Source organism: Delphinapterus leucas, chromosome 19, assembly GCF_059928025.1.
Source record: "Delphinapterus leucas isolate spDelLeu-1000000601 "Yukka" chromosome 19, BTC_Dleu_Yukka2, whole genome shotgun sequence".
In the NCBI taxonomy this organism is placed as follows: Eukaryota; Metazoa; Chordata; class Mammalia; order Artiodactyla; family Monodontidae; genus Delphinapterus; species Delphinapterus leucas.
In genome coordinates this window covers 12,055,232-12,080,959 of record NC_143147.1, presented here as the reverse complement: position 1 = coordinate 12,080,959, position 25,728 = coordinate 12,055,232, and the positions used below count along the sequence as shown (strand labels likewise).

General features: G+C 41.9%; 1 protein-coding gene across 1 annotated transcript in view; it reads left to right on the top strand.

The window, feature by feature from the left end:
- DNAH9 (dynein axonemal heavy chain 9) overlaps positions 1-25,728 on the top strand; it is a 301,023-nt gene that overhangs the window by 63,668 nt on the left and 211,627 nt on the right. Inside the window, exons 18-23 of the mRNA XM_022595902.3 lie at positions 5,644-5,866; positions 6,466-6,632; positions 13,641-14,511; positions 16,998-17,128; positions 17,437-17,563; positions 25,089-25,241. Of these exons, the coding sequence (XP_022451610.3) occupies positions 5,644-5,866; positions 6,466-6,632; positions 13,641-14,511; positions 16,998-17,128; positions 17,437-17,563; positions 25,089-25,241 (1,672 nt within the window). The remainder of the gene's footprint in view (positions 1-5,643; positions 5,867-6,465; positions 6,633-13,640; positions 14,512-16,997; positions 17,129-17,436; positions 17,564-25,088; positions 25,242-25,728) is intronic.

Here is a 25,728-nt window from a genome sequence, read left to right as displayed (position 1 = left end):
ATGCTATGTGAGCATACAGCGTTTGACTTTTTATATATTCCTGGAAAATTGAATCTTTTAGCCACACGTTAAAAATCTTTTATCACTAGCTATATTTCTTGTGTTAAAGTGTGTTTTGTTGTATATTAGTATAACAAAACCAATTTCCTTTGTATGACATTTGCCTGGTGTCTCTTATTTTATCCTCTGGCTTTCAATATTTCTGTGCCTTTATATTAGAAGAGATCTTTATAATTGATATAGAACTGAATGTTTTATCTACCTTAATATCTTTCTTTTAACTGGAGCGTTTTGTTCATTAATGTCTGTTGTGCTATATTTGAATTCATTTGTACCATTTTATTGTGTCCTCTCTATTTGTTCTTCTTTTCTTTGTTTTCTTTCTTGCCTGCTTTGGGTTGCATTTTTTAAAATATTTTCTTTTATTTTTCCTTTTTCTTATTCCATTTTTTCCCTTCTGCTAATTTGGATGTTGTGCTATCTAAGCCTTCTTTTCTAATAGTTAACCATAGCTATTTTAAAAAACATTCTTAAAAGGAGTAAACTAATCAGTACTGTTACTCTTTTCACAACCAATACAAGGACTTTAGTTTGATCTCAACCGTTCATACATCAAATTATATTCTATAATTCCAAGTAATTTCAGTTGTTCTCTGCTATTTATCTAAACTCCACAAATCATACTTTATTTTTATACACTCACTGTTTATTTAAATTTATCTGCATATTTACCAATATCTTTGCTCATTCCATCTTCCTACATTACAGACATGCTATCTGAATTGTAGTCAGTAGAAGTTCCGTTAATAAGGTTCTTTTGGTAAAACTCTCATTCTTTTTCTCTCCAAATGCAGGTATTTTGCCCTTGTTCTTGAAAAAATTGATATGTGGAAGAGAGAATTCTAGGATAACATATTTTCTGTAAGCCTATTGAAAATATTATTCCATTGTGTCCTGGCTTCTTTTTTTTTTTTTTTTTTTTTGCGGTACGTGGGCCTCTCACTGCTGTGGCCTCTCCCACCGCGGAGCACAGGCTCCGGATGCGCAGGCTCAGCGGCCATGGCTCACGGGCCCAGCCGCACTGCGGCATGTGGGATCCTCCCGGACCGGGGCACGAACCCGCCTCCCCTGCACCGGCAGGCAGACTCTCAACCACTGCGCCACCAGGGAAGCCCCCTCCTGGCTTCATTTTTGGTGTTGCATCATCAGCCATCAACTTAGGGTTTTTTTAATTAATAGAAATCCGTCTTTTCCCTGCAGCTAATTTTAAGATTATTTTTCACTTTTGGTAATCTGCAGTTTCATACTGAAGTACTTATGTGAGGGTTTCTTTATATTAATTTCACCTTGAACTTGTTGGGCTTCCTTGATCTTATATTTGGTGTCTTTCATTAATTCAAGAAAATTCTCAGCCAAGATATCCTCATAGATTGCTTCCTGCCCATTCTCTCTATTACCTCCTTCTGGACCTCTTATTACACTTGTTACACTTATACACTTTTAAATATCACCCATGTATTTGAATAATTTTCAGTTTTCAGTTGTTTGTCTTTCTTTACTGCAGTTGAATAATTTCTCCACTTTTATCAAAGAGCAGCCTAATTCTCTCTTTTAGTGTTGTCTAAATCTCTTGTTTAATCCATTCATTGAGCTTTAAATTTTAATTATACTTTCTATTTTTAGATCTTCTATTTGGTTATTTTACAGTTTTGCTTACTCATTTTTATACCCTCCCATTCTTTGCTCAAATTCCTTCTTTTTTATTTATTCATTTTTCAAGTTTTAGAATACATTTACTCGAGGATAATCTTAAGATAACTTTTGATTTGTCAGCCTAAAAATGGTTTGTTTCTTCTTGCCATAGATCAAAGTTAACATAAAGGGCTATGGAAAATTATTAGCTTCTTTCTACTGGAATTGCCCGCTAACATAGCACAGTATGATCATTTTTGCATTGCTAGAACACATATTAAAAGTTTCTTTTTGGGCTTCCCTGGTGGCACAGTGGTTGAGAGTCCGCCTGCCAATTCAGGGGACACGGGTTCGTGCCCCGGTCCGGGAAGATCCCACATGCCACGGAGCGGCTGGGCCCGTGAGCCATGGCCGCTGAGCCTGCGTGTCCAGAGCCTGTACTCCGCAACAGGAGAGAACACAACAGTGAGAGGCCTGTGTACTGCAAAAAAAAAAAAAAAAAGTTTCTTTTCACAAAATAATGCCATCACAGGCCATAATTTTCATATTATCCACTTCAATTAGTTTTGTCACTTCTTGAATCCATCATTCGATACAAAGGTCCACACACTATCACAGATTCTGGGCATATTTGGAAAGCCGCTGAAATCACCTCCATTCCTGATTATGAGACAATGCTGAATTTATGCTTGAACATAAAGGCAGTTGGGGCCAGGATAAGGCATCGTGACCTGTTGAGAATGTAAGAGTTTATCTAGGCTTCTGAAGGGTGATTCCTAAAGAAAGCATTTCTGTACGAACTGATATATCATACTTAAAAGGATGAAGTTGTTTTTCTTAGTAAATCTTGAATAGATGCCTGGGAAACTGCAGGGAAAGCGTTTGCTCCTGGTATGTGGGTCAGAAATAGTAAAGCAAAGCACCTAAACAAGAGCTCTTTTGTCTTTTGACATATTAAATATTGCTATTTTATATGCTGCACCTGAATTCCAGTATCTAAAACATTCACAGGTTTAATTCAGCTGTTTCTGCTGGCTCCCACTCATGGTGACTTCTTTCCTTATGTATTTTGTGACTTTTGATTATAAAATCATGTTCCTTGGAGAGTAATCCTTTGAGGATTGGATTCTTGTTGCATTCCTCCAGAAAGGATTTTCATTTGTTTCTGCCGGTCATCAAGGGACTCTTCCAACCCCAGACCACTTATACCTCAACTTACAGTAGTCCATCTAGTGTCGTGGTTAATTCAGGCGAGTTTCCATGCTGTCCCATACCATGCAGCCTGTTTATTTCTTGTTCACCCTTAACGGCGTTGCAACTTCACACGCAACTTCCTATTAGCTTCCTCACCTTGAGTGGGCCCTCGGCTTAATCACCTGTTCCCCAGTTCTCATAAAGAATCAAAGTAGAAGCTCAAGATCTCCGGGGTTCAATAGAAACTATCCTGTGAAAGCCAGCTTTGAACCTTGCTTACCTCCCAGGGTCCTTGCTTTCACTACATTTTCAGCTTCTGGAGATACCTTAATTTCATGCCACCTTAGTGATGCATTTTTAAATGATTTTGAAATATGTGCTTAAGCATTTCTGTTGTCTTAGCAGAAGGGTCATTCATATTATCGTGTACACCATACAGCTAGAAACAGAAATCCACGCTCTCCAACTTATCCTCCAGTCAGGCCTTTATTAGACTGCTCAACTGAAACCAGTCTTGCCAAGAGCACCGATGATTTTCATGTGGCCGCATCCAATGGTGATGATCAGTCATCGTCTTACTTGTACCTCTCTGCAGTATTTGGTACAGCTGATCACTCCCTCCTTCCCAAATGGCTTCTTCAGGAGACCTCACTTTCTTGATTTCCTTCTTCGAGGTCTCCTTGACTGGGCTCATCTCCTCCAGGACTCAAAATATTAGAACTCCTGAAACCTCGATCCTGGAATTTCATTTCTAGCCACAGCCATATTCCAGGTGATATTTAATCTAATACTTTGAATAATCTGTGTGCTGATAACTACCAAATTTATATTTTTAGCCCCGTCTCTTAAGAGCTCTAGACTTAAGTTCAACTGCCTAATAAGTATCTCCGTTAGATGTTTGGGAGGCATGTCAAACCTAACACATTTATTTCTTTATTTTGACCGGGCCAGGTGGCTTTCAGGATCTTAGTTCCCTGACCAGGGATCAAACCTGGGCCCCGGCAGTGAACATGCCAAGTCCTAACCACTGGACCACCAGGTGGTCCAGTAGCCTAATGGCATTAGACATTAGGCATTTCGTAGCCTAATGGCAGTAGACCTTAGGTTTAGGGAATTCCCTAAACCTAACATATGTAAAACTTATCTCCTTCCCTCTTCTCCCTCCAAAAAACCCCCAGTCTTCCCCATCTCTTTAAATGGCATCATCATTCACCCCATTGCCAGGAGTCCTTATTGATTTCTTGATTCCCTCACACCCCTCCCCCAACCCATTAGTGGGTTTTATTAGCTCTGCATGCAAAGCTGCCTTGAATCTGACCACTCCTCATGTCCACCATCCGGGTCAAAGCCAGTATCTTCTGTCACCCAGACAACCACAATAGTCCCTAAATGCCCCCCTGGCTTCTGTTCTGTCTCCCCACCCATGTCACCATCACCATCATCATCACCACCTCCAGCTGAAATCTGTTCTCCTCCATCTATAGTTCTTTTTGAAAATCAGTCAAATTATGCCCTTCTCCTACTCAGAATTCTCACACTTAGAATAAAATCTGAGCTGCTTATCATGGCCAATAAGGCCTCCCAGTGTCTGGCCCTTTCTCTGACCTCTTCTCCCTCGGTGCTCCCTTCTGTTCTCCTTATGCTTCTGCTACCCTGACTTTCCCCTTTTCCTCAAGAGAATCAAACTGAATCCAGCTTCAGTGCCTTTACTCATGCTGCCCCCTCTCCCTGGAAAGCTCTTTTCCTGTTTCTTTCTTGGCTCACTCCTTCATATTGTTTACATTTCTGCTCAAACATCACCTCCATAGAAAGGCCTTTACTGACCACTCCATATAAAATAGTTCTGACCTTAGTCTCTATGCCCTTATTTCATGGCACTCATCACCATGTGAAACTGTACCATTTATCTCATTGATCTGTGTCACATTTATTTTTCCCACTAGAATGTAAGTTTCATAAGGACAGAGACTTTATCTTATTTATTATACTATTCTCAGAACCTGGAAGCAGGCTAGGGCTCATAATAGTTGCCCAATAAACATTTTTGAATTCAAGAATGAATCTCATTTAACTCTCACAATAACCAGTGAGAAAGAAATGATTTTTCCAATCTTGTAGATGAGGAAACTGAGGCTCAGAGATGTTAAGTGACTTGGCCATGGTTACACATCTAGTAAGTGTCAAAATTAAACCCAAGTGTGTATGACCTTTGAGGCCATAGTATTTATTTTCAGTTTTTTAAAAAATAATTTGAGATTCACAACATAATTTGTAATATATTTACTTTGAAATAATTTCACTTTGAAATAATTTCAGACTTACAAAAAAAGTTGTAAAAATAGTACAAAGAATTCTCTTTTACCTTTACTCACCTTTCCCAAATGATAACATCTTAGATAACCAACCATGGTACAGTTATCAACACAAGGAAGTTAGTATTGATGTGGAAGTAGTAACTTACATAGTACAGACTTATTCACATTTCACCAGTTGTCCCAGTAATGCACCCTCCATCATGGAGGGCTAAGTCTTTGCCCTTTGCGACCTTGACACTTCTGAAGAGGGTTGTATCTTACCATCAGGATATGGAGAGTTTTCCATGATAATACCATCAGGATATGCAGAGTTTTCCATAATAATACCAGGAGGATGGAGAGTTTTCCATAATAATAGCTATTAATGTTGGGGAACTAAATAAATCTTCCTTTCAAGGAGTGAAAGGAGAATGGCTCCTCACATTCTGTTTGTTTTGCTCAGCTTGGCCGACCTTGAAGCATTTATAAAAAACAGCGAGAATGTCTTGCTCAAGAAAGTCGGAAAAGGAGATTTCCAAGGATTGGTTGAAATTATGGGACACCTTATGGCTCTTAAAGAACGACAGAGCAGCACTGATGAGATGTTTGAGCCTTTAAAGCAGACTATTGAATTGCTGAAGACCTACGGACAAGAATTGCCGGAAACACTGTTCAGGCAGCTGGAGGTCAGTGCAAAGTTTATGTTTTCTTAATAAAAGAAATAGAGGGAAAGTTTGGGGATTTCAGAGTGGGATGAGGTGGGTTGAAGTAAATGAAAAACAGAGCTTGGTGATTACTCAAGGTCCATGCTTTGGAGCTAAATGTGTCGCACGTGTATAATGTGTACCACTTTCTTGAAACTCAATAAATATGAAACACTGTAACGCTGGACATACATGGGAGAACTGATGTGGATGATGTGTTTGGGTTCTTTTTCCAGGATTATGGATGAGCTGAAGTTTTCATTCGGAGAAAAAAAAGCAGGTCTGAGGAATGTTATGATGGTCTAAGAGATGTGGGGCATAAAAGGAAATAACTAGGCACTCTTAGAAAATGTAAAAAAGGGCCAGGGTTACTGGCTTAGAAGTTGAGGGCAAGAAGGATAGTGTTGAATCAGAAGTAGGTGGTCGTCGGGAGAGTGGGCATCCAGGGAGCCAAGTCAAGGAAGGGTCGAACGATGCCACGGCATCAGAGCCTGGCATCGGGGCAGAGATGAAGACACCCAGGTGCGTCCAGCCTCAGGACTGTGGGGGAGGGTCTGACCACACTGAGGTCTCCTTTGCAGGAGCTGCCTGAGAAATGGAACAACATTAAAAAGATGGCTGTTACCGTGAGGCAGCAGGTGGCCCCCCTGCAGGCGAGTGAAGCGACCCTCCTCCGCCAGAGGTGCGCGGCCTTCGAGGCAGAGCAGCAGCGGTTCTGGGAGCGATTCCGCAGAGAAGCCCCCTTCAGGTATGCACCCAAGCTGCCACCACTGCTTCCCGGCCTTTAAGCACGGCAGCATCTTAAGTCACGGTGATCTCTCCGTGGAGTTCGCGTATTCTTTTAACAAGTGAAGACTAGTTACTAGTCTTCCCTCCCATTTAGGTCCACTGGTTAGAACCTGGTGCTCATGTTCACAGAGTACCACTGCAGCCCGTGTGGGATGAACAAAGACTGTACAAATACTTAAAAAAAGTCTAGAAGCTTCTGTGTCTCCAGGTCTATAAAGGGATTGTGTGTGGTAAGATTACTAGGTTTTTACTAAACTGTTAGTATTCTAAATTCTCCCAGACTCCTGTTCTTTTGGTTTAAAATAGTGGCTGATAGAATTTTAAAATAATTTTGGAAGGCATTTCAGTAGCCTAATGGCAGGATTTGAAGTGATGGAATTACTTCAAGGTGTACTTTCTCTGCTTAGTAGTTAGTTCTCAGACTCCTCCCTACTTGTGGTCAGGGGTCTTTACACGAACAAAACAACTGTGGGATGGGCAACACCCATCCACACGTGCACACACACACAAGTCCTTTTCTCAGGGGCTCACTGCCTTGGTGGAGAAATCTACAGGGTCTGCTCTGGTCTGCTTCTCAGCATCGGGGGCTCCAGCCAGGGGTACCAGCCGGCTCTGTGTCTGCTGACATGCCAGCTGAAGTGGACACTCTCCCCTCAGGCCAGCTCCGGGGTTTGCTTCTGTTTCCCTAGCGGGCTTACTGCTGGGTCTCTTCTGTAGTTTTGGAGGTCTCTAGACTGAAAAATGCCCTATGTAAGGAGCAACGAAGCTTTTTATTTTCAAGGGTTACTTACACACAGAAATCTGACATTGAGAGATACACACTAAAGCAACAAACAAAATGGAAAAAGAAAATCACAGCTTTATCGGGAGGAAAGACAACATAATGATTAAGTACATGGACTCTGGATTTAACAAGACCGGTGTCTAATCTCAGGTTCACTACTCACTGTCTAAGTCAGGGCAGTCACTTAATATCTCTTTGCTTAGTTGCCTCATCTGTAAAGCGGGGTTAATAATAGTATCCACCTCATAAGGTTGTTGATAGGATTAAATAATGAATCTTTGCAAGTTTTAGGCATAGGACCTGGCACTAGGATAACCAGCCATCCTGGTTTACCTGGGACAGTTTTGGGGTTTTTTTTCTTTTCTTTTCTTTTTTTTATTAAAGCATAGTTGATTTACAGTGCTGTGCTAATTGGGATGGTTGTGGTTTTAACACTGAAAGTCATACATCCAGGGAAGCCCCTCTATTTCAGGCAAACTGAGACTTAGTCACCTCACCTGGCACACAGTAAGGGCCTACCTATTCTATTATTCATTCATCAAACATTTATTAAGCAGCTACTGTCTCCCAAGCATTATACTTGGTGCTAGAGAGAACGAGATGAGTATGTCAAGAGGCAGGGGAGGACAGATGTGTAAACTGTGCTTACGATAAATGTACAACATGGAGCTCTAAAGCATTAAAATCACCTGGGGTCCAGTCTGTCCCACAGACCAACTAAATCAGACTCTCTGGGGATGAGACCGGGCATCAGTAGTTTGTAATGCTCCCCAGGTGACTCCAATGTGTAGCCAAGGTAGAGACTGCCTCCCTAAGGGAAGTAACTGGTTCCCTTTTAAGCAATCATTCCAGGGCATATAACTCCAAATGAGTCTGTGTCCCTTTAGAATAAGTGCCTTAGGAGCTATGCCCTTGTTCCAAAGAAGCATCTATTGCTCAAAACATTTGTGGAACTTCTTTTGGGACTATTCCTTCAGAGTCTGAAGCACATTCTTTTGATTCTCCTTTGGGCATACAGTTGAATTTCTGAAATTCGACACTGATCACACAGGGCCAAAGCTGGTGAGGCAGGCGGGCAATTAAGCTGGGTATTTCTGCTCAGTGCTAACAGTATCCACACCTAAGGCAACAGCCACAAAGGTAATGACACTGATATCTTTACATCATCTGTCCCTTTTTAAAAAAATTTCTAAAAAGGAATTCAAAGATGTCTGGTGAAATATCTTCCCAAACAGACTCCCGAGACTGCCTGAACGGAACAGCCCTCGTTTGCTGGTGTGTTTCTGTGTGTCTACTGGAAATCTGGCGTCCCTCCTGATAGCTCTTGTTGTTTTTTAATTTGATAGCTGCATTGGCTTTTCTTTCTTAGCACTTTTATTGATATCTATCTGCTGGCTGTAAGGATATTGCTACCCTTAACTTGCAAATTCACATCTGTTAATTTAACATGCAGATGAATCTTTGCAAGAGACTTTGAAAAGAACTGCTCACAGCAGTGTGGAAAGCCAAACATTACTGCAATTTTGATGTTTTTCTCTTCTTGTCAAGAAAACTATCAAGACTAGAGCAGAATCGTGGATTTAGGGCTGAAGGGAATCTTCATGCGTGTCAACGCATGAGTTTGTTTCTTAGTTTCGTGTGCATGAATGTGTGTGTTTAAAATGTTTAGACACCGTGCGTGGCAAATGAGTTGAATTCTGGTTCCTCCACTTTCAGATCAATTTCTAAAATGCATCTCTGTGAAGGCAGGTTTCTGTTCCCGATTAGATGATAGGTGAAGCTCACGCTGATCTTGTCTTTGGGAGGAAAAGGAAAGTGCGTGTCTCATCTGGCCCTTGCAGTCTGACAGGTGCAGGATGAATCAGGTCATTGGGGGAGGTTCTTTCTTCATGTTCAAGTTGAGTTTTTCTTCTTCCTTCTGTTCTTAACTCGAAGCTGTATCAGCACATTCCTAGCTGAGCTCTCTCACTTCTCAGTAATCGGCTAAACCATCATAGCCAGATTCAAGCCCTTCTCACACCTCTCGAAATTGGAGACTCATTCTCCCCTTTGAGTGACAGGGATGCACCAAGCTTCTAGCGGCTCTCTTGTTCAGTTCCTGCCCTTGAGCCCAGGCTTCCTGGCTTTCAGGAATGAATGCCATGTTATCCAGCCTCCTTACCCACATCAAGATCAGGATAATCCAGGGGTTTCTGGGTCAAAGCATTTGATCCCTAAAGCTCCAGTTCAGTGGAGACCATCAGTGTTTCCAGCTGGCCAGCCACCAGATTCTGTGAACGGTGGGGAGAACCTTCCTAAAGACCTCCTCCCATTGGGTGCTGTCCTGCATGACAACCAGCAAAGCAAGGCTTTCCAAATAGCCCAGTGCAGCAAACGTGAGGAAAGAAGGGCCTTCATCTTGCTTGTGCAGGGTCTCTTGTCCCTTCAAAAGTTGGAGAAAAGAGTAGTATTAGTCATGAAATCTCTCAGGGACATATCCGTATCCTCAGACATGTCATTAGTTCAGCTTGACCCTGTTCTTGCAGTTAATCTGACTCACTCACATGACTCAGGCTTCCGTAGAGCAGAAGCGGTTGTGTTCTCAACAGTGGAGTCAGCAAAAAATGATTTAAGTGCTAGGATCTTCAGACAATACAGATTCCCCGACCTCAAGGACTTAACAGCCTCAGGGTCAATTTCAAAAATGAGTAACCAGACACGTCCATGGGGGCCAACTTTAACGCCCACTGGGGAGGCAGTTCACAGCCCTTGCAGAAGCTCTGCTTCAGCCAATGGGCAAATGAGACTTAGCCATTTGGAAAAAAGAGGGGTGGACAGCGAAGATATTCCAGGCAAAGGAAGCAGAACATAGAGACACACAGGGGGATGAAAACATACCAACCAGCTGGAGGACTGCATGTATGTGTGGCTGGGATGCAGGATGTGGGAGATGAGGATGGAGAGGTCCAGGTGACCAGGCCTTGACCATGAATGAGCACTGAGGAGCACAAGCATGAGAACAACACACGTCGTGGAAACACCGGTCTTGTGGCTGCAGAGAGCAGAGTGGAGCGAGATGGACTCCAGGTGGGGCCTCCACGGGGTGGTGAGTGATTGATTGCAACAGCTGGGTGTGAAGCAGAGGGCTGAACTGAAGCCGTGGCAGTGAGCATGGAGGAGGAGGATGGACGTGAGGGAGACGTAGGAGGGAGAATCAGCAGGATTGAGTGAATACGGGAGATGAGCAGGGAGAGAGCCTGGTGTAATTCTCCATCTTCCATCTGGGCCAGTAAGCTGGAAGGGGTGTGTTCCGCTGCTCCTGAGATGGGGCCACAGGATGGGAAGAGCCGAAAGGTCACCAGGTCAGAGGGAGCGTGCTGAGTTTTATGGTACCTGTGGGGTATCAAGCACAGGTGTGTCACTGTTCCTTGTATGTGGTTGACATTTACCAGCCGCTCACTTCCCAAGAATTCATTTAAGTCACTTAGTCCTCTCTTTCTCTTTGTGCCTATGTCTAGGGCAGGCCTGAATCTGTACTTTTTCCAAGATCATACAGATGAGCACTGTATTTCCATTTCTCTTAATTATAGTTTTATTCATCCAGATTTTCCAGGCATTTCTCTTTTAGATTAAAATACTTTTGCATTATTATTTGAATTTCAAAGACTAACTACACCCTTTTCCCACCTATTACTTTCTTGTTCTCACACTGTATTGTTCCGCCAGGCTTTGGAGAACTGCTTCAAGTTTATTAGGCGCATTAATCAGGTCTGTGAATATCCTGACAGTTTGCACTAGAGCTTTGAAATGGGAAGAGGGTTACCTGCTCCCCTGTCTAGAGGTTCCTTTCACTACTTAGGTCAAATTAACTTTTATGTGTGCTCAGCTACAGGAAATGAAAACCCACAGATTTAAACCATAAACAAAAATTATGCCACGGGGCAGATGAAGTTTGGAATAGGTTTGACAAATGATCACCTCCTACAAATATTTGAGGAACCAATATTGATTCAAGGATGTTCATGTGCGCTGAGGAAAGAAGAGTTAGGAAGATCATTCATTGTCTTCTGTGTCCACAGACCCCCAACACTCTGATAGCACCTATCCTATCGAATATGCCTGAATTTTATTCCATTAATAAATTAAACAGAATGTGGGCTTTTAGAATTTGTCTGATTTATACTGACACCAAGTAGCTAAATTCACTTTCCAAGTTCACTCTAATGAAGTTAAAAAGTAGAACCAATGCACTACATACTCCAACAATTAGTCTTTGGAGAGAATATGCAGAAGGAACCTTCATGCTTGGTAATCTTTCCTGCTGACCCACTTGCCACGAAGATGTTACATTTCTTTCCTTCTAGTTCTTTCTCTACTGCTCTCATAGAAGAGAAAGCTACTTGCCTATGTAGACAGAGGGCCCTCTTCAACTCTGAGAACTCCAACCCACTCTGAAACACTTGGGGACTGGACAACAGTGAAGACACACATTCAGTCTCATTCTCTTAAGATGAAAATACACAACCAGGGCACATGAGCCGAAACTATTTAGATGGAACAGGCGGGAATCAAACATAGCAGGCGTCAAAGTTAATCTGACACTAGTTTAATGGTATGCGTAACTGTTACTGTGTTGCATGGTAATTAGGCTTAAGTGGCAAGCAGTTCAGGTAAATGACTTTAATTCGGATTACTTTCCATCCGTCAAGTCAAATATTTCCAGAGACAACTGAGAGGAGAGACAGTTCAAGAAAAGGAGTTTGTATGTCATCTTCTTCCTTTTTCCCTCCCCTCTGTACCCCACCAACCAACACACGCACACACGCACACACACACACACACACACACACACACACACACACACACACGGGATCAGAGGAAATGGCCAATTCTCTAATCACTCCTTTCCTCTCAACTTTCCCTTTATGTTGGACCCCGTGACACCCTATTCTGATTTTAGAGAAAGACGGTATTCACACTTAAGTCACGGTATCCCTGCTATCTAGCCTTCCATGCACACAGAAACAAGAAGATCTGAGACTGGTGATGGGAAGAAAGGATAAAGGGAGGCTGGGGGAGGAAAATGAGAGGCTCCTTGAACATTGTTCTGGGTGCTCCTGACCCATGTGGGTCCCTGTGCACGTGCAGCTCTTATGTTGGAGGAGAGGCTCTGCCGGGAACGCAGGTTGGAGGGGCCGCAGGGTAAAGGAGGCTCACGGCCATGAGGACCAGGAGGAACGGTGGGGGCAGTGAGCACCCACTGGGGAGAAGAGGGGGAGGAAACGTGGGCTCGAGCTGTAAAGCGCGATGGAGTGCTTATACGCGTGCGGCGCAGAACCAGAGGCTGCTGCCGGATGCGGGAGGAGATCGGGGCGGCTTGAAGGAGGTACTTCAGAGATGTGGAGCCTGACAGGAGACCTGCAGCGCGGGAAAGCCAAGCAGTGCAGGCCCGCGGTGAGGGCTTTGTGCGCACACTGCAAAGTCCCTATCAGTGGTTCTCACACCTGGAGACACTATTTCCTGAAGGTGATGCAGGCTGTTAGCATGAGCCTCACCACAGAGAAGGACGGCGACCTGGCACATCGGAATCACCTGGGGAGTTTGTAAAATGCTGTTGCCTGGGTCCCGCCCCCAAAGATTCTGATTGAATGAGACCAGGGAGCAGCCTGATCATGGAGATCATTTAAAGCTTCCAGGAGGCTCTAACATGCAGCCAAGACTGAGAGCCACTGCCCTAGAGGGAGCAATGCCAGAGTAGGTCAGGATTGGTCTCTGTCACTTACAGACCACCCACCACAAGTAGCTCCTGGCGGGAGCTTTGCCTGTACAGCCTCTGCAGTAACAGGACAATGCTCTTTTGTGTCAAGTGAACTGGACGCCAGCAAGTGGAAGCAGAGTCTAAAGGGGGCTTGAACAAAGGAGTATTTCACACTGCACCTGGGTGGGGGAGGTGGGGAGTATTTTTATTACCCTCTCAGATGTGAAGAACAGATCCAGACATGGTGTTCCTCTTGAATCGCTAACTGGTTATGTTCGTCCCACTCCAACCTACCCCGATGTCTTTTCCTCCCAGGCTTTGGTGAAAGTCCCTGCCCTTTGCTAAAATACTAAGGATTTAAGGATTCGAGCTGTCATTACTCTGGTGATTCTAGGAGATGGCGCTTGTGCGCTCTACTTATAAAGGGAAAACATTGTGTTTTGTAGGTTTGATAGCACTGACCCTTATCAGATGCTGGATGCTAGGCACATGGAGATCCAGCAGATGGAATCCACCATGGCCTCCATTTCGGAGTCTGCTGGCTTGTTTGAGGTCACCATCCCTGACTATAAGCAACTGAGGCAGTGCAGGAAGGAGGCGTGCCAGCTGAAGGAGCTCTGGGACACAATTGGGATGGTGACCTCCAGTATCCATGCCTGGGAGACCACCACGTGGATGGATATCAACGTGGAGGCCATGGACTTGGAGTGCAAATGGTTTGCCAGGCACATCCGGAACCTCGACAAGGAGGTCAGGGCCTGGGATGCCTTCACAGGCCTGGAAAGCGCCATTTTGAACACCCTGACCTCCCTGAGGGCTGTGGCCGAACTGCAGAACCCAGCCATGCGGGAGCGGCACTGGAGGCAGCTGATGCAGGCCACAGGCGTGACCTTCACCATGGGTGAGGGCACCACCCTGGCACACCTCCTACAGCTTCAGCTCCACCACTTTGAGGACGAGGTCCGGGGCATTGTAGACAGAGCTGTGAAAGAGATGGGCATGGAGAAGGTCTTGAAGGAGCTGCAGACCACCTGGGTCCGCAAGGAATTCCAGTTCGAGCCCCACCCGCAGACCTACGTGCCTCTGCTGCGGTCCGACGAGGACCTCATCGAGGTTCTGGAGGATAACCAAGTCCAGCTTCAGAACCTGATGATGTCCAGGTACATTACCTTCTTCCTGGAGGAAGTATCGGGCTGGCAGAAGAAGCTGTCCACTGCTGACACCGTCATCTCCCTCTGGTTTGATGTGCAGCGCACATGGTCTCATCTAGAAAGTATATTCATCGGATCTGAAGATATCCGGGCTCAGCTGCCCCAGGTACCTGCTGTGGAAATCCTGCTCCCTCTGTTGCCATCCCTGAGTCAAGGGACGATCCCCCAGTTCCTGTATCCTCTAGACCTTTCCTTCTCTGCCTCCCTGCCTTGGCTTCACCCAGGGGTACCTCCAATAAACATTGACCTTCCAAGCCACCAAAAGTCAGACAGAGGGAAAGAGAGAAAGTGAAATGTATGCCCGCGAGTTTGTTCCTAATGTGTAGGAAAAAGAAAGGAGAACTGGTTTTAAAAACAAAACCAAAAAAAGTGTACAGGAGAAAGGAGGTCAAAAATATGAGCTGCTCTTGGGGTGCTCCACACATAATTACAATGCGGGTATTGATTGGAAGTGAGCGTCATTTCCAGGCAAACTCAAGTTCCTTCTCTGCAGCGAGCTGTTCTGTAAAACTCGGGCCTGTGCCAGCAGGCTAAATACCAGTCTTCAGCTAAATACTAAATGAGGAATTTCTCTAAATATGCATTCTTCTCATTACTACCTTTCCTGTAGTTGCTTGCCCCTTGTAATTTGTCCTAATTAATGTGCATTAATGTACTTCCCCCCGCCAGTGGACTCTAATTCATTTAAAAAGAGATTTTCCAGACTTCTTCTGTGTCCCTCAGCACAGCAGCACAGCGAGTTCTCTGCTTACAAATTAGTTTGATTCCAAAATGTCATATGTTGTCCAGATCTTGTTTCAGAGTTAAAGCATTCCATCAAACATGATATTTTTCCAGCTCATCCCACAAATGCATATTTAGTGTAATAATGCAGATTAAAGATTGTACATTTGCAATGAAAAATAACAGAAAATAATCCTGCTATAGCTATTGTCATTAAGCAAAATTGAATAAGCCAGATTTTATTAATCTCCAACGCTAATGATTGAAGAAGGGCAGGTTTAATGAGAAGGGGGTGTAGGTGGAGACTTCTGTACACATTTTAAAGGAGACATTTGAGAACTTTCAATCCAACATAATAAAGAATTCATATCATTAACTTTTCAGGTTTGTGTGTAAAACATATAAATACATTTATTTTCTTTGTATTAACAATATGGTAACAAAGACAACTCTGAAATGTAATAAATCAGTCATCATCTTACACCCTACCTAGTAAATATTTTCACTCATTATGAATATTTCCCAACTTTTTTCACATATATACATGTTTTTACACAACTGCTCTCAGTGTAATTACAATTTTCTATTCGGCTCTTTTCATTTGAACATTTATGTCAGATATTTCCGATACTTCTATAACCTTGATACTTTTTCATTTTTAATTGGCATAAGATATCTCACTGAGGAATCGTAATTTACTTCACCTCACCCTCTTGTTTTTAAATCTTCTTGGGAGAGAGGCCCAGATCACAGAGGTCCCAGCAGACTGGAGCCAGTGGCCCGGGTTTGAGTTGCAGGACCTTAGGGAAGTTACTTAAGCTCTCAGTGTCTTGGTTTTCTCATCTGTAAATTGGGTCTAATACTAGTCCCTACTTCAAGAAGTTAAAGTAGCACACACAGCACATACCATTATGATTGTTGTTAATGTAATATTAGCCACACAAGCTCTCATCAGGTGCCAGGTGTTGGCCTAAAGTGCTTTGCATTTATTATTGTCTCAGTCATTTCAACAACACTGTGAGGGTGTGTGCGTTTGGGGGGAATGATAATATCTAACTAACTTTGACATCATAGTAGCACATTTGCTGTGGAAACACTTACTTCAGTTATATAAACTTTTGCTTGGACCCAGAAAGAACATTGGATCCACCATCTCCCTGACAGGAATTATGTATTTTATGCCAACAGTTCTCAAAGTGTGGTCTGGTGACCCCTGGGGGTGGTCCCTGAGACCTTTCCAGGGGATCCTCAAGGTCAAAATTATATTTATATTAATACTGATGGTATTTGCCTTTTTAACTCATTCTTCCATGAGCGTACAGTGGAGTTTTCCAGAGGCTACATGATGTGATATCACAACAGACTGAATGCAGAAGCAGAGAAGAGAATCTGGCCATCTTCTAAGTTAGACATTAAAGATATTTGCCAAAAAAAAAAAAAAAAAAGCGTGAAATGATGCCACTTTTTCTCTAAGTTATATTGTTTTGGAGAATATAATTATTTTGGATAAAAATATGTTATTATGTTAACATAATGGGCTTATTATTGTTATTTTTTAAATGAATTGATAAATATTTTTGAGAATTTCTCAACTTTAGCTTCTAATATAGAATATACATTGATAGATATAATATTACCTACATAAACAAAAGCTCTTTCCACTCCTCAGTAATTTTTACAAACATAAAGGGACTTCAAGACCAAAATGTTTGCAGACCACTGTTTCAAACTAAAGGCATTTCCTCCTTTGAGACTAATCTCTGTATTAGACAACTAGGAGCAATTTTCAAAAGCAGACTTTGTACATGAAGGTAGCTTCTTAAAGTTGAGGGGGTGGTAGTTAATTTTTTTCCACATTTTTATTTGCAGGATTCTAAAAGATTTGAAGGCATCGATATTGACTTTAAAGAGTTAGCTTATGATGTTCACAAAACTCCAAACGTAGTGGAAGCCACCAACAAATCAGGTCTTTATGAAAAGTTGGAAGATATTCAGAGCAGGTGATGGTCGGTTTGCAGCCCCTTTTGTAATGTGTTTCCTTTCCCCACTCTGTCTCTGAGATCCTTACCTTATTTAACTGCCCGAGTGAGAGAGTATGTCTGGTTGTGTACCTTGATTTGCCTGTGTGGTCGGGTAATACGGGGTATTATTAGAGGTGTTTATTGTGATGTTTGCAAATACCCATACACGTTCCATGCATACATGATTTCTGCGTGTAATCCATAGGTCGCGCTTGTTTTCATTTAGGTAACATCTATGTGCCTATGGATCTAGGCAAACCTAATTAGGAAATTCTTTGTGCCCACAGACTGTACCTGTGTGAGAAGGCCCTGGCAGAGTACCTGGACACCAAAAGGCTTGCCTTCCCTAGGTTTTACTTTCTCTCCTCTTCGGACCTGTTAGACATCCTTTCCAACAGCACAGCCCCACAACAGGTAAGCTGGGGAAGTGCCTGTAGAAACATTCAGAAGGACCAGGATGCTCCACCAGGAGAGTTTCAGGTTCCCCGTTACGCCCCCTTAGGCGGTGTATGTATTTCAGACCTGTGTTGCCAGCCTCATCATACCTAACCTCAGAGCTTTCTTCATTTCCACCATTACTGCTTCTCAGGATGCCCATCCCCCCAGCCCATCAGTGGCTTCTTGTTTTTTTTAACAGCTTTATTGGAGTATAATTGCTTTACATTGTTGTGTTAGTTGCTGCTGTATAACCGAGTGAATCAGCTATACATATACAAATATCCCCATATCCCCTCCCTCTTGTGTCTCCCTCCCACCCTCCCTATCCCACCCCTCTCAGTGGTCACAAATCACCCAGCTGATCTCCCTGTGCTATGCGGCTGCTTCCCACTAGCTATCTATTTTACATTTGGTAGTGTATATATGCCTATGCCACTCTCTCACTTCATCCCAGCTTACCATTCCCCCTCCCTGTGTACTCAAGTCCATTCTCTACGTCTGCGTCTTTATTCCTGTTTTGCCCCTAGGTTCTTCAGAACCTTTTTTTTTTTTTTTTAGATTCCACATATATGCGTTAATATACGATATTTTTTTGTCTCTTTCTGACTTACTTCACTCTGTATGACAGACTCTGGGTTCATGCACCTCACTACAAATAACTCAGTTTCGTTAATTTTTATGACTGAGTAGTATTCCATTGTATATATGTGCCACATCTTCTTTACCATTCATCTGCTGATGGACACTTAGGTTGCTTCCATGTCCTGCCTATTGTAAATAGAGCTGCAATGAACATTGTGGTACACGACTCTTTTTGAATTATGGTTTTCTCAGCGTATACGCCCAGTAGTGGGATTGCTGGGTCATATGGTAGTTCTATTTTTAGTTTTTTAAGGAGCCTCCATACTGTTCTCCATAGTGGCTGTATCAATTTACATTCCCACCAACAGTGCCAGAGGGTTCCCTTTTCTCCACACCCTCTCCAGCATTTATTGTTTCTAGATTTTTTGATGATGGCCATTCTGACTGGTGTGAGATGATATCTCATTGTAGTTTTGATTTGCATTTCTCTAGTGATTAGTGATGTTGAGCATCCTTTCATGTGTTTGTTGGCAATCTGTATATCTTCCTTGGAGAAATGTCTATTTAGGTCTTCTGCTCATTTTTGGATTGGGTTGTTTGTTTTTTTGTTATTGAGCTGCATGAGCTGCTTGTAAATTTTGGAGATTAATCCTTTGTCAGTTGCTTCATTGGCAAATAGTTTCTCCCATTCTGAAGGTTGTCTTTCCGTCTTGTTTATGGTTTCCATAGCTGTGCAAAAGCTTTTAAGTTTCATTAGGTCCCATTTGTTTATTTTGTTTTTATTTCCCTTTCTCTAGGAGGTGGGTCAAAAAGGATCTTGCTGTGATTTATGTCACAGAGTGTTCTGCCTATGTTTTCCTCTAAGAGTTTTACAGTGTCTGGCCTTACATTTAGGTCTTTAATCCATTTTGAGTTTATTTTTCTGTATGGTGTTAGGGAGTGTTCTAATTTCGTTCTTTTACATGTAGCTGTCCAGTTTTCCCAGCACCACTTATTGAAGAGGCTGTCTTTTCTCCATTGTATACCCTTGCCTCCTTTATCAAAGATAAGGTGACAATATGTGCGTAGGTTTATCTCTGGGCTTGCTATACTGTTCCATTGACCTATATTTCTGTTTTTGTGCCACTGCCATACTGTCTTGATTACTGTAGCTTTGTACTATAGTCTGAAGTCAGAAAGCCTGATTCCTCCAGCTCCATTTTTCTTTCTCAAGACTGCTTTGGGTATTCAGGGTCTTTTGTGTTTCCATACAGATTGTGAAATTTTTTGTTCTAGTTCTGTGAAAAATGCCATTGGTAATTTGATAGGGATTACATTGAATCTGTAGATTGCTTTGGATAGTATAGTCATTTTCACAATGTTGATTCTTCCAATCCAAAAACATGGTCTATTTCTCCAACTGTTTGTATCATTTAAATTTCTTTCATCAGTCTCTTATAGTTTTCTGCATACAGGTTTTTTGTCTCCTTAGGTAGGTTTATTCCTAGGTATTTTATTCTTTTTGTTGCAATGGTAAATGAGAGTGTTTTCTTAATTTCTGTTCCAGATATTTAATCATTAGTGTATAGGAGTGCAAGAGATTTCTGTGCATTAATTTTGTATCCTGCTACTTTACCAAATTCATTGATTAGCTCTAGTAGTTTTCTGGTAGCATCTTTAGGATTCTCTATGTATAATATCATGTCATCTGCAAACAGTGACAATTTTACTTCTTCTTTTCTGATTTGGATTCCCTTTCTTTCTTTTTCTTCTCTGATTGCTGTGGCTAAAACTTCCAAAACTATGTTGAATAATAGTGGTGAGAGTGGACAGCCTTGTCTTGTTCCTGATCTTAGAGGAAATGGTTTCAGTTTTTCACCATTGAGAATGATGTTGGCTGTGGATTTTGTCATATATGGCCTTTATTATGTTGAGGTAGGTTCCCTCTATGCCTACTTTCTGGAGTATTTTTATCATAAATGGGTGTTGAATTTTGTCAAAAGCTTCTTCTGCATCTATTGAGATGATGATTTGGATTTTATCCTTCAACTTGTTAATATGGGTATTACATTGATTGATTTGCGTTTATTGAAGAATCCTTGCATTCCTGGAATAAACCCCACTTGATCATGGTGTATGATCCTTTAATGTGCTGCTGGATTCTGTTTGCTAGTATTTTGTTGAGGATTTTTGCATCTATGTTCATCAGTGATATGGGCCTGTAGTTTTCTTTTTTTGTAACATCTGTGTCTGGTTTTGGTATCAGGGTGATGATGGCCTCATAGAATGGGTTTGGGAGTGTTCCTCCCTCTGCTATATTTTGGAAGAGTTTGAGAAGGATAGATGTTAGCTGTTCTCTAAATGTTTGATAGAATTCTCCTGTGAAGCCATCTGGTCTTGGGCTTTTGTTTGTTGGAAGATTTTTAATCCCAGTTTCAATTTCAGTGCTTGTGATTGGTCTGTTTATATTTTCTATGTCTTCCTGGTTCAGTCTCCAAAGGTTGTGCTTTTCTAAGAATTTGTCCATTTCTTCCAGGTTGTCCATTTTATTGGTATATAGTTGCTTGTAGTAATCTCTCATGATCCTTTGTATTTCTGCAAAGTCAGTTGTTACTTCTCCTTTTTCATTTCTAATTCTGTTGATTTGAGTCTTCTCCCTTTTCTTCTTGATGAGTCTGGCTAATGGTTTATCAATTCTTTTTATCTTCTCAAAGAACCAGCTTTTAGGTTTATTGATCTTTGCTATCATTTCCTTCATTTCTTTTTCATTTATTTCTGATCTGATCTTTATGATTTCTGTCCTTCTGCTAACTTTGGGGTCTTTTTGTTCTGCTTTCTCTAATTGCTTTAGGTCTAAGGTTAGGTTGTTTATTTGAGATTTCTCTTGTTTCTTCAGGTAGGATTGTATTGCTATAAACTTCCCTCTTAGAACTGCTTTTGCTGCATCCCATAGGTGTTGGGCCATCGTGTTTTTGTTGTCATTTCTTTTTAGGTATTTTTTGATTTCCTCTTTGATTTCTTCAGTGATCTCTTGGTTATTTAGTAGTGTATTGTTTAGCCTCCATGTGTTTGTATTTTTTACAGTTTTTTTCCTGTAATTGCTATCAGTCTCATAGCGTTGTGGTCGGAAAAGATACTTGATATCATTTCAATTTTCTTAAATTTACCAAGGCTTGATTTGTGACCCAAGATATGATCTATCCTGGAGAATATTCCATGAGCACTTGAGAAGAAAGTGTATTCTGTTGTTTTTGGAATGGGATGTCCTGTAAATATCAATTAAGTCCATCTTTTTTAATGTATCATTTAAAGCTTGGGTTTCCTTATTTATTTTCATTTTGGATGATCAGTACATTTGTGAAATTGGGGTGTTAAAGTCCCCTACTATTATTGTGTTACTGTCGATTTCCCCTTTTATGGCTGTTAGCATTTGCCTTATGTATTGAGGTGCTCCTATGTTGGATGCATAAATATTTACTATTTTTATATCTTCTTCTTAGATTGATCCCTTGATCATTATGTAGTGTCCTTCTTTGTCTCTTGTAATAGTCTTTATTTTAAAGTCATTGTGTCTTATATGAGAATTGCTACTCCAGCTTTCTTTTGATTTCCATTTTAATGGAATATCTTTTTCCATCCCCTCACTTTCAGTCTGTATGTGTCCCCAGATCTGAAGTGGGTCTCTTGTAGACAGCATATATACGGGTCTTGTTTTTGTATCCATTCAGCAAGTCTATGTCTTTTGGTTGGAGCATTTAATTCATTCACATTTAAGATAATTATTGATATGTATGTTCCTATTACCATTTTCTTAATTGTTTTGGGTTTGTTATTGTAGATCTTTTCCTACTCTTGTGTTGCCTGCCTAGAGAAGTTCCTTTAGCATTTGTTGTAAAGCTGGTTTTGTGGTGCTGAATTCTCTTAGCTTCTGTTTGTCTGTAAAGTTTTTCATTTCTCTGTCGAACCTGAATGAGATCCTTGCTGGGTAGAGTAATCTTGGTTGCAGGTTTTTCCGTTTCATCACTTTAAATATGTCCTGCTACTCCCTTCTGGCTTGCAGAGTTTCTGCTGAAAGATCAGCTATTAACCTTATGGGGATTCCCTTATATGTTATTTGTTGCTTTTCCCTTGCTGTTTTTAATATTTTTTCTTTGTATTTAATTTTTGATAGTTTGATTAATATGTGTCTTGGCGTGTTTCTCCTTGGATTTATCCTGTATGGGACTCTCTGTGCTTCCTGGACTTGATTGACTATTTCCTTTCCGATATTAAGGAAGTTTTCAACTATAATCTCTTCAAATATTTTCTCAGACCCTTTCTTTTTCTCTTCTTCTTCTGGGACCCCAATAATTTGAATGTTGGTGCATTTAATGTTGTCCCAGAGGTCTTTGAGGCTGTCCTCAATTCTTTTCATTCTTTTTTCTTTATTCTGCTCTGCAGTAGTTATTTCCACTATTTATCTTCCTGGTCACTTATCCGTTCTTCTGCCTCAGTTATTCTGCTATTGATTCCTTCTAGAGAATTTTTAATTTCATTTATTGTGTTGTTCATCATTGTTTGTTTGCTCTTTAGTTCTTCTAGGTCCTAGTTAAATGTTTCTTGTATTTTCTCCATTCTGTTTCTAAGATTTTTGATCATCTTTACTATCATTACTCTGAATTCTTTTTCAGGTAGACTGCCTATTTCCTCTTCATTTGTTTGGTCTGGTGGGTTTTTATCTTGCTCCTTCATCTGCTGCATATTTCTCTGTCTTCTCATTTTGCTTAACTTACTGTGTTTGGGGTCTCCTTTTTGCAGGCTGCAGGTTCATAGTTCCTGTTGTCTTTGGTGTCTGCCCCCAGTGCCTAAGGTTGGTTCCGTGGGTTGTGTAGGATTTCTGGTAGAGGGGACTGGTGCCTATGTTCTGGTGGATGAGGCTGGATCTTGTCTTTCTGGTGGGCAGGACTGCGTCCGGTCGTGTGTTTTGGAGTGTCTGTGAACTTAGTATGATTTTAGGCAGCCTCTCTGCTAATGGGTGGGATTGTGTTACTGTCTTGCTAGTTGTTTGGCATGGGGTGCCAGCGCTGGAGCTTGCTGGTCGTTAAGTGGAGCTGGGTCTTAGTTTTGAGACGGAGATCTCTGGGAGAGCTCTCACCGATTGATATTACGTGGTGCTGGGAGGTCTCTGGTGGCCCAATGTTCTGAACTTGGCTCTCCCACCTCAGAATCTCAGGCCTGTCACCTGATTGGAGCACCAAGACCCTGTCAGCCACACAGTCAGGCATAAGCAAGGCAAGGGAGATCCTGGGCGAGGGGTCCCACCAGGTCATGTAGACTCCTGGACTCTTTGATGTCCTCTTATTCCTTTGCACTTAGTCTACTTTCACTTGCTCGTAGGGAGCCGCGTGAAAAGGCCTCTCAGCTGCTCCTTCAGACCAGAGTTCCCAAACTTTAGGCTTGATTTGTTTATTTAATTCGAGTGTCCATCCTTGACTCTGTTTCCATATGGAATGGATCTTGATCTTATATATCCTTTTCTTAATCCTCCTTGGAAACAGTGAAAAGAGAGTAATGTATCACTTCATTTCCAGCATAGAGTTCACTGTCGAAAATCAGCATTTCACACATCAGAAATCTCACCTTGCCAAAACCTTTGTGCAGTTTACCACAAGAGTCCCATCAGTGGCTTTTACTCTCTAGAGTTGGGGAAGCTTTGAGGATGGCAAAATGGAAGGGGCTAAGCCTTTAAAGAGAATACCTTTGATGTGCTTCTGAAGAGAGATGCAGTAAATAGTGGTCAAAAGTAATAGCTAAGATTTCCATGGAGAGATAAGATTGGGAGTTGTATTAATGGGACATTGGGGTGGTTTATGTGAGTGTATATAAGGAACCCAAAATTTGGGGTTCTAGCCCTTGATTCTAGGCACTAATTAGCCATCTACTCTTGGGTATATCACTTCTTTGTGACAAACCTGACTCATATGTAAAATAGAAGCCTACTGTGTTACAATTTTTTAAAATATTAAAGTACCTGTCTTTGTCTGTCTGACTTATCTCACATGGCAGTATACCCTCCAGGTCCGTCCATGTTCTTGCAAATGGCAAGATTTCATTCTTCTTTATGGCTGAGTAATATTACATTGTAGATGTATACCACATCTTCTTTATCCATTCATCTGTTTTTATTTATATGTGGAATATTTATTTATTTATATGTGGAATCTAAAAAACAAAACAAATGAACAAATATATAACAAACTAAAAACAGACTCACAGATACAAGGAACAAACTAGTGGTTGCCAGAGGAGGGAGGGGGTAGGGGGATGGGTGAAATAGATGAAGGGGATGAAGAGGTACAAAATACCAGTTACAGAATAAATAAGTCACGGGGTATAATGTACAGCACAGGGAATATAGTCAGTAATATTAAAATAACTTTGTATGGTGCGTTATCCATAAACATATGGAATCACTATATTGTACATCTGAAACTGATACAATATTGTAAGTCAACTGTATGTCAATAAACAAGAAAAAAGAAGTAAATTATATACATACATACATACATGTGTGTGTGTGTGTGTGTGTGTATCCTAATGGATACACTGTTGGCATTTTGAGCTGTAGACAGTGGTTCTCCAACTTGAAAGTGCATCAGAATCACCCAGAAGGCTTATTAAAATACTGATTCCTAGACCCCATCCCCAGAGTCTCTGACTCGTAGGTCTGGCTGGGGCTGGAGAATTTGCGTTTCCAAGGATTTCTTCCCAAGTGTTGCTGCTGGTCTGAGGACCACACTTTGAGAACCCCTGCTAGAGAACAGAGAGTCTGATCTCAGAATGATGAGACCCAACACTCTAGTGGTTGTCACATGGTTGTCACATGGTGGCCCTCTAAGCAATACTAATAAGTAACTTCCCAGACATGCTCTCCACTCTGTTGGCATGGTTTCCTTCATAGGTTCAACGACACCTTTCCAAACTCTTTGACAATATGGCCAAGATGCAGTTCCAGCTGGACGCCAGTGAGAAACCTACCAAGATCAGTCTTGGCATGTACAGCAAGGAAGAAGAGTATGTGGCCTTCAGCGAGCCCTGTGACTGCAGTGGGCAGGTAACGTATGCCTTTCTCTCTCAGGTGTCTGCATTCAGGCATCAGCCTTTGTGACCTTGGGCCGGAATTGCTGTCAGTGCCCTGGGACTGCCAGTTCCCTTGACTTGAACCAATGTTGGAGTAGCTTCCAGTGCCCACTTTTCTCTCTCTGGGAAGGACACATGTCAATATCCATATATCTTCCTTAACCAAAGACCTGTGCAGAGAGGAATAAAATGCACATAAACAATTACCTGAGTCAAAGAGAGAAGGATTTTAAAATGATTAGCAGCACCAGGAAACTTTAACATGACAAGCCCTGGAGCACCCCACAGGGGAATGTAGGACACTGACACCTTCCCCGGGAGAACATGCCCTTTGAAATCAACGATATTCCTGAACGGTCACTTCTCTGTACAATACACCTCTCACAGCTCTACCCTGTGGAGAGCCCACCACCGCCCTTCTCCAGAAACTACCACCTCCAAATCTCCCGGGTACAATTCCA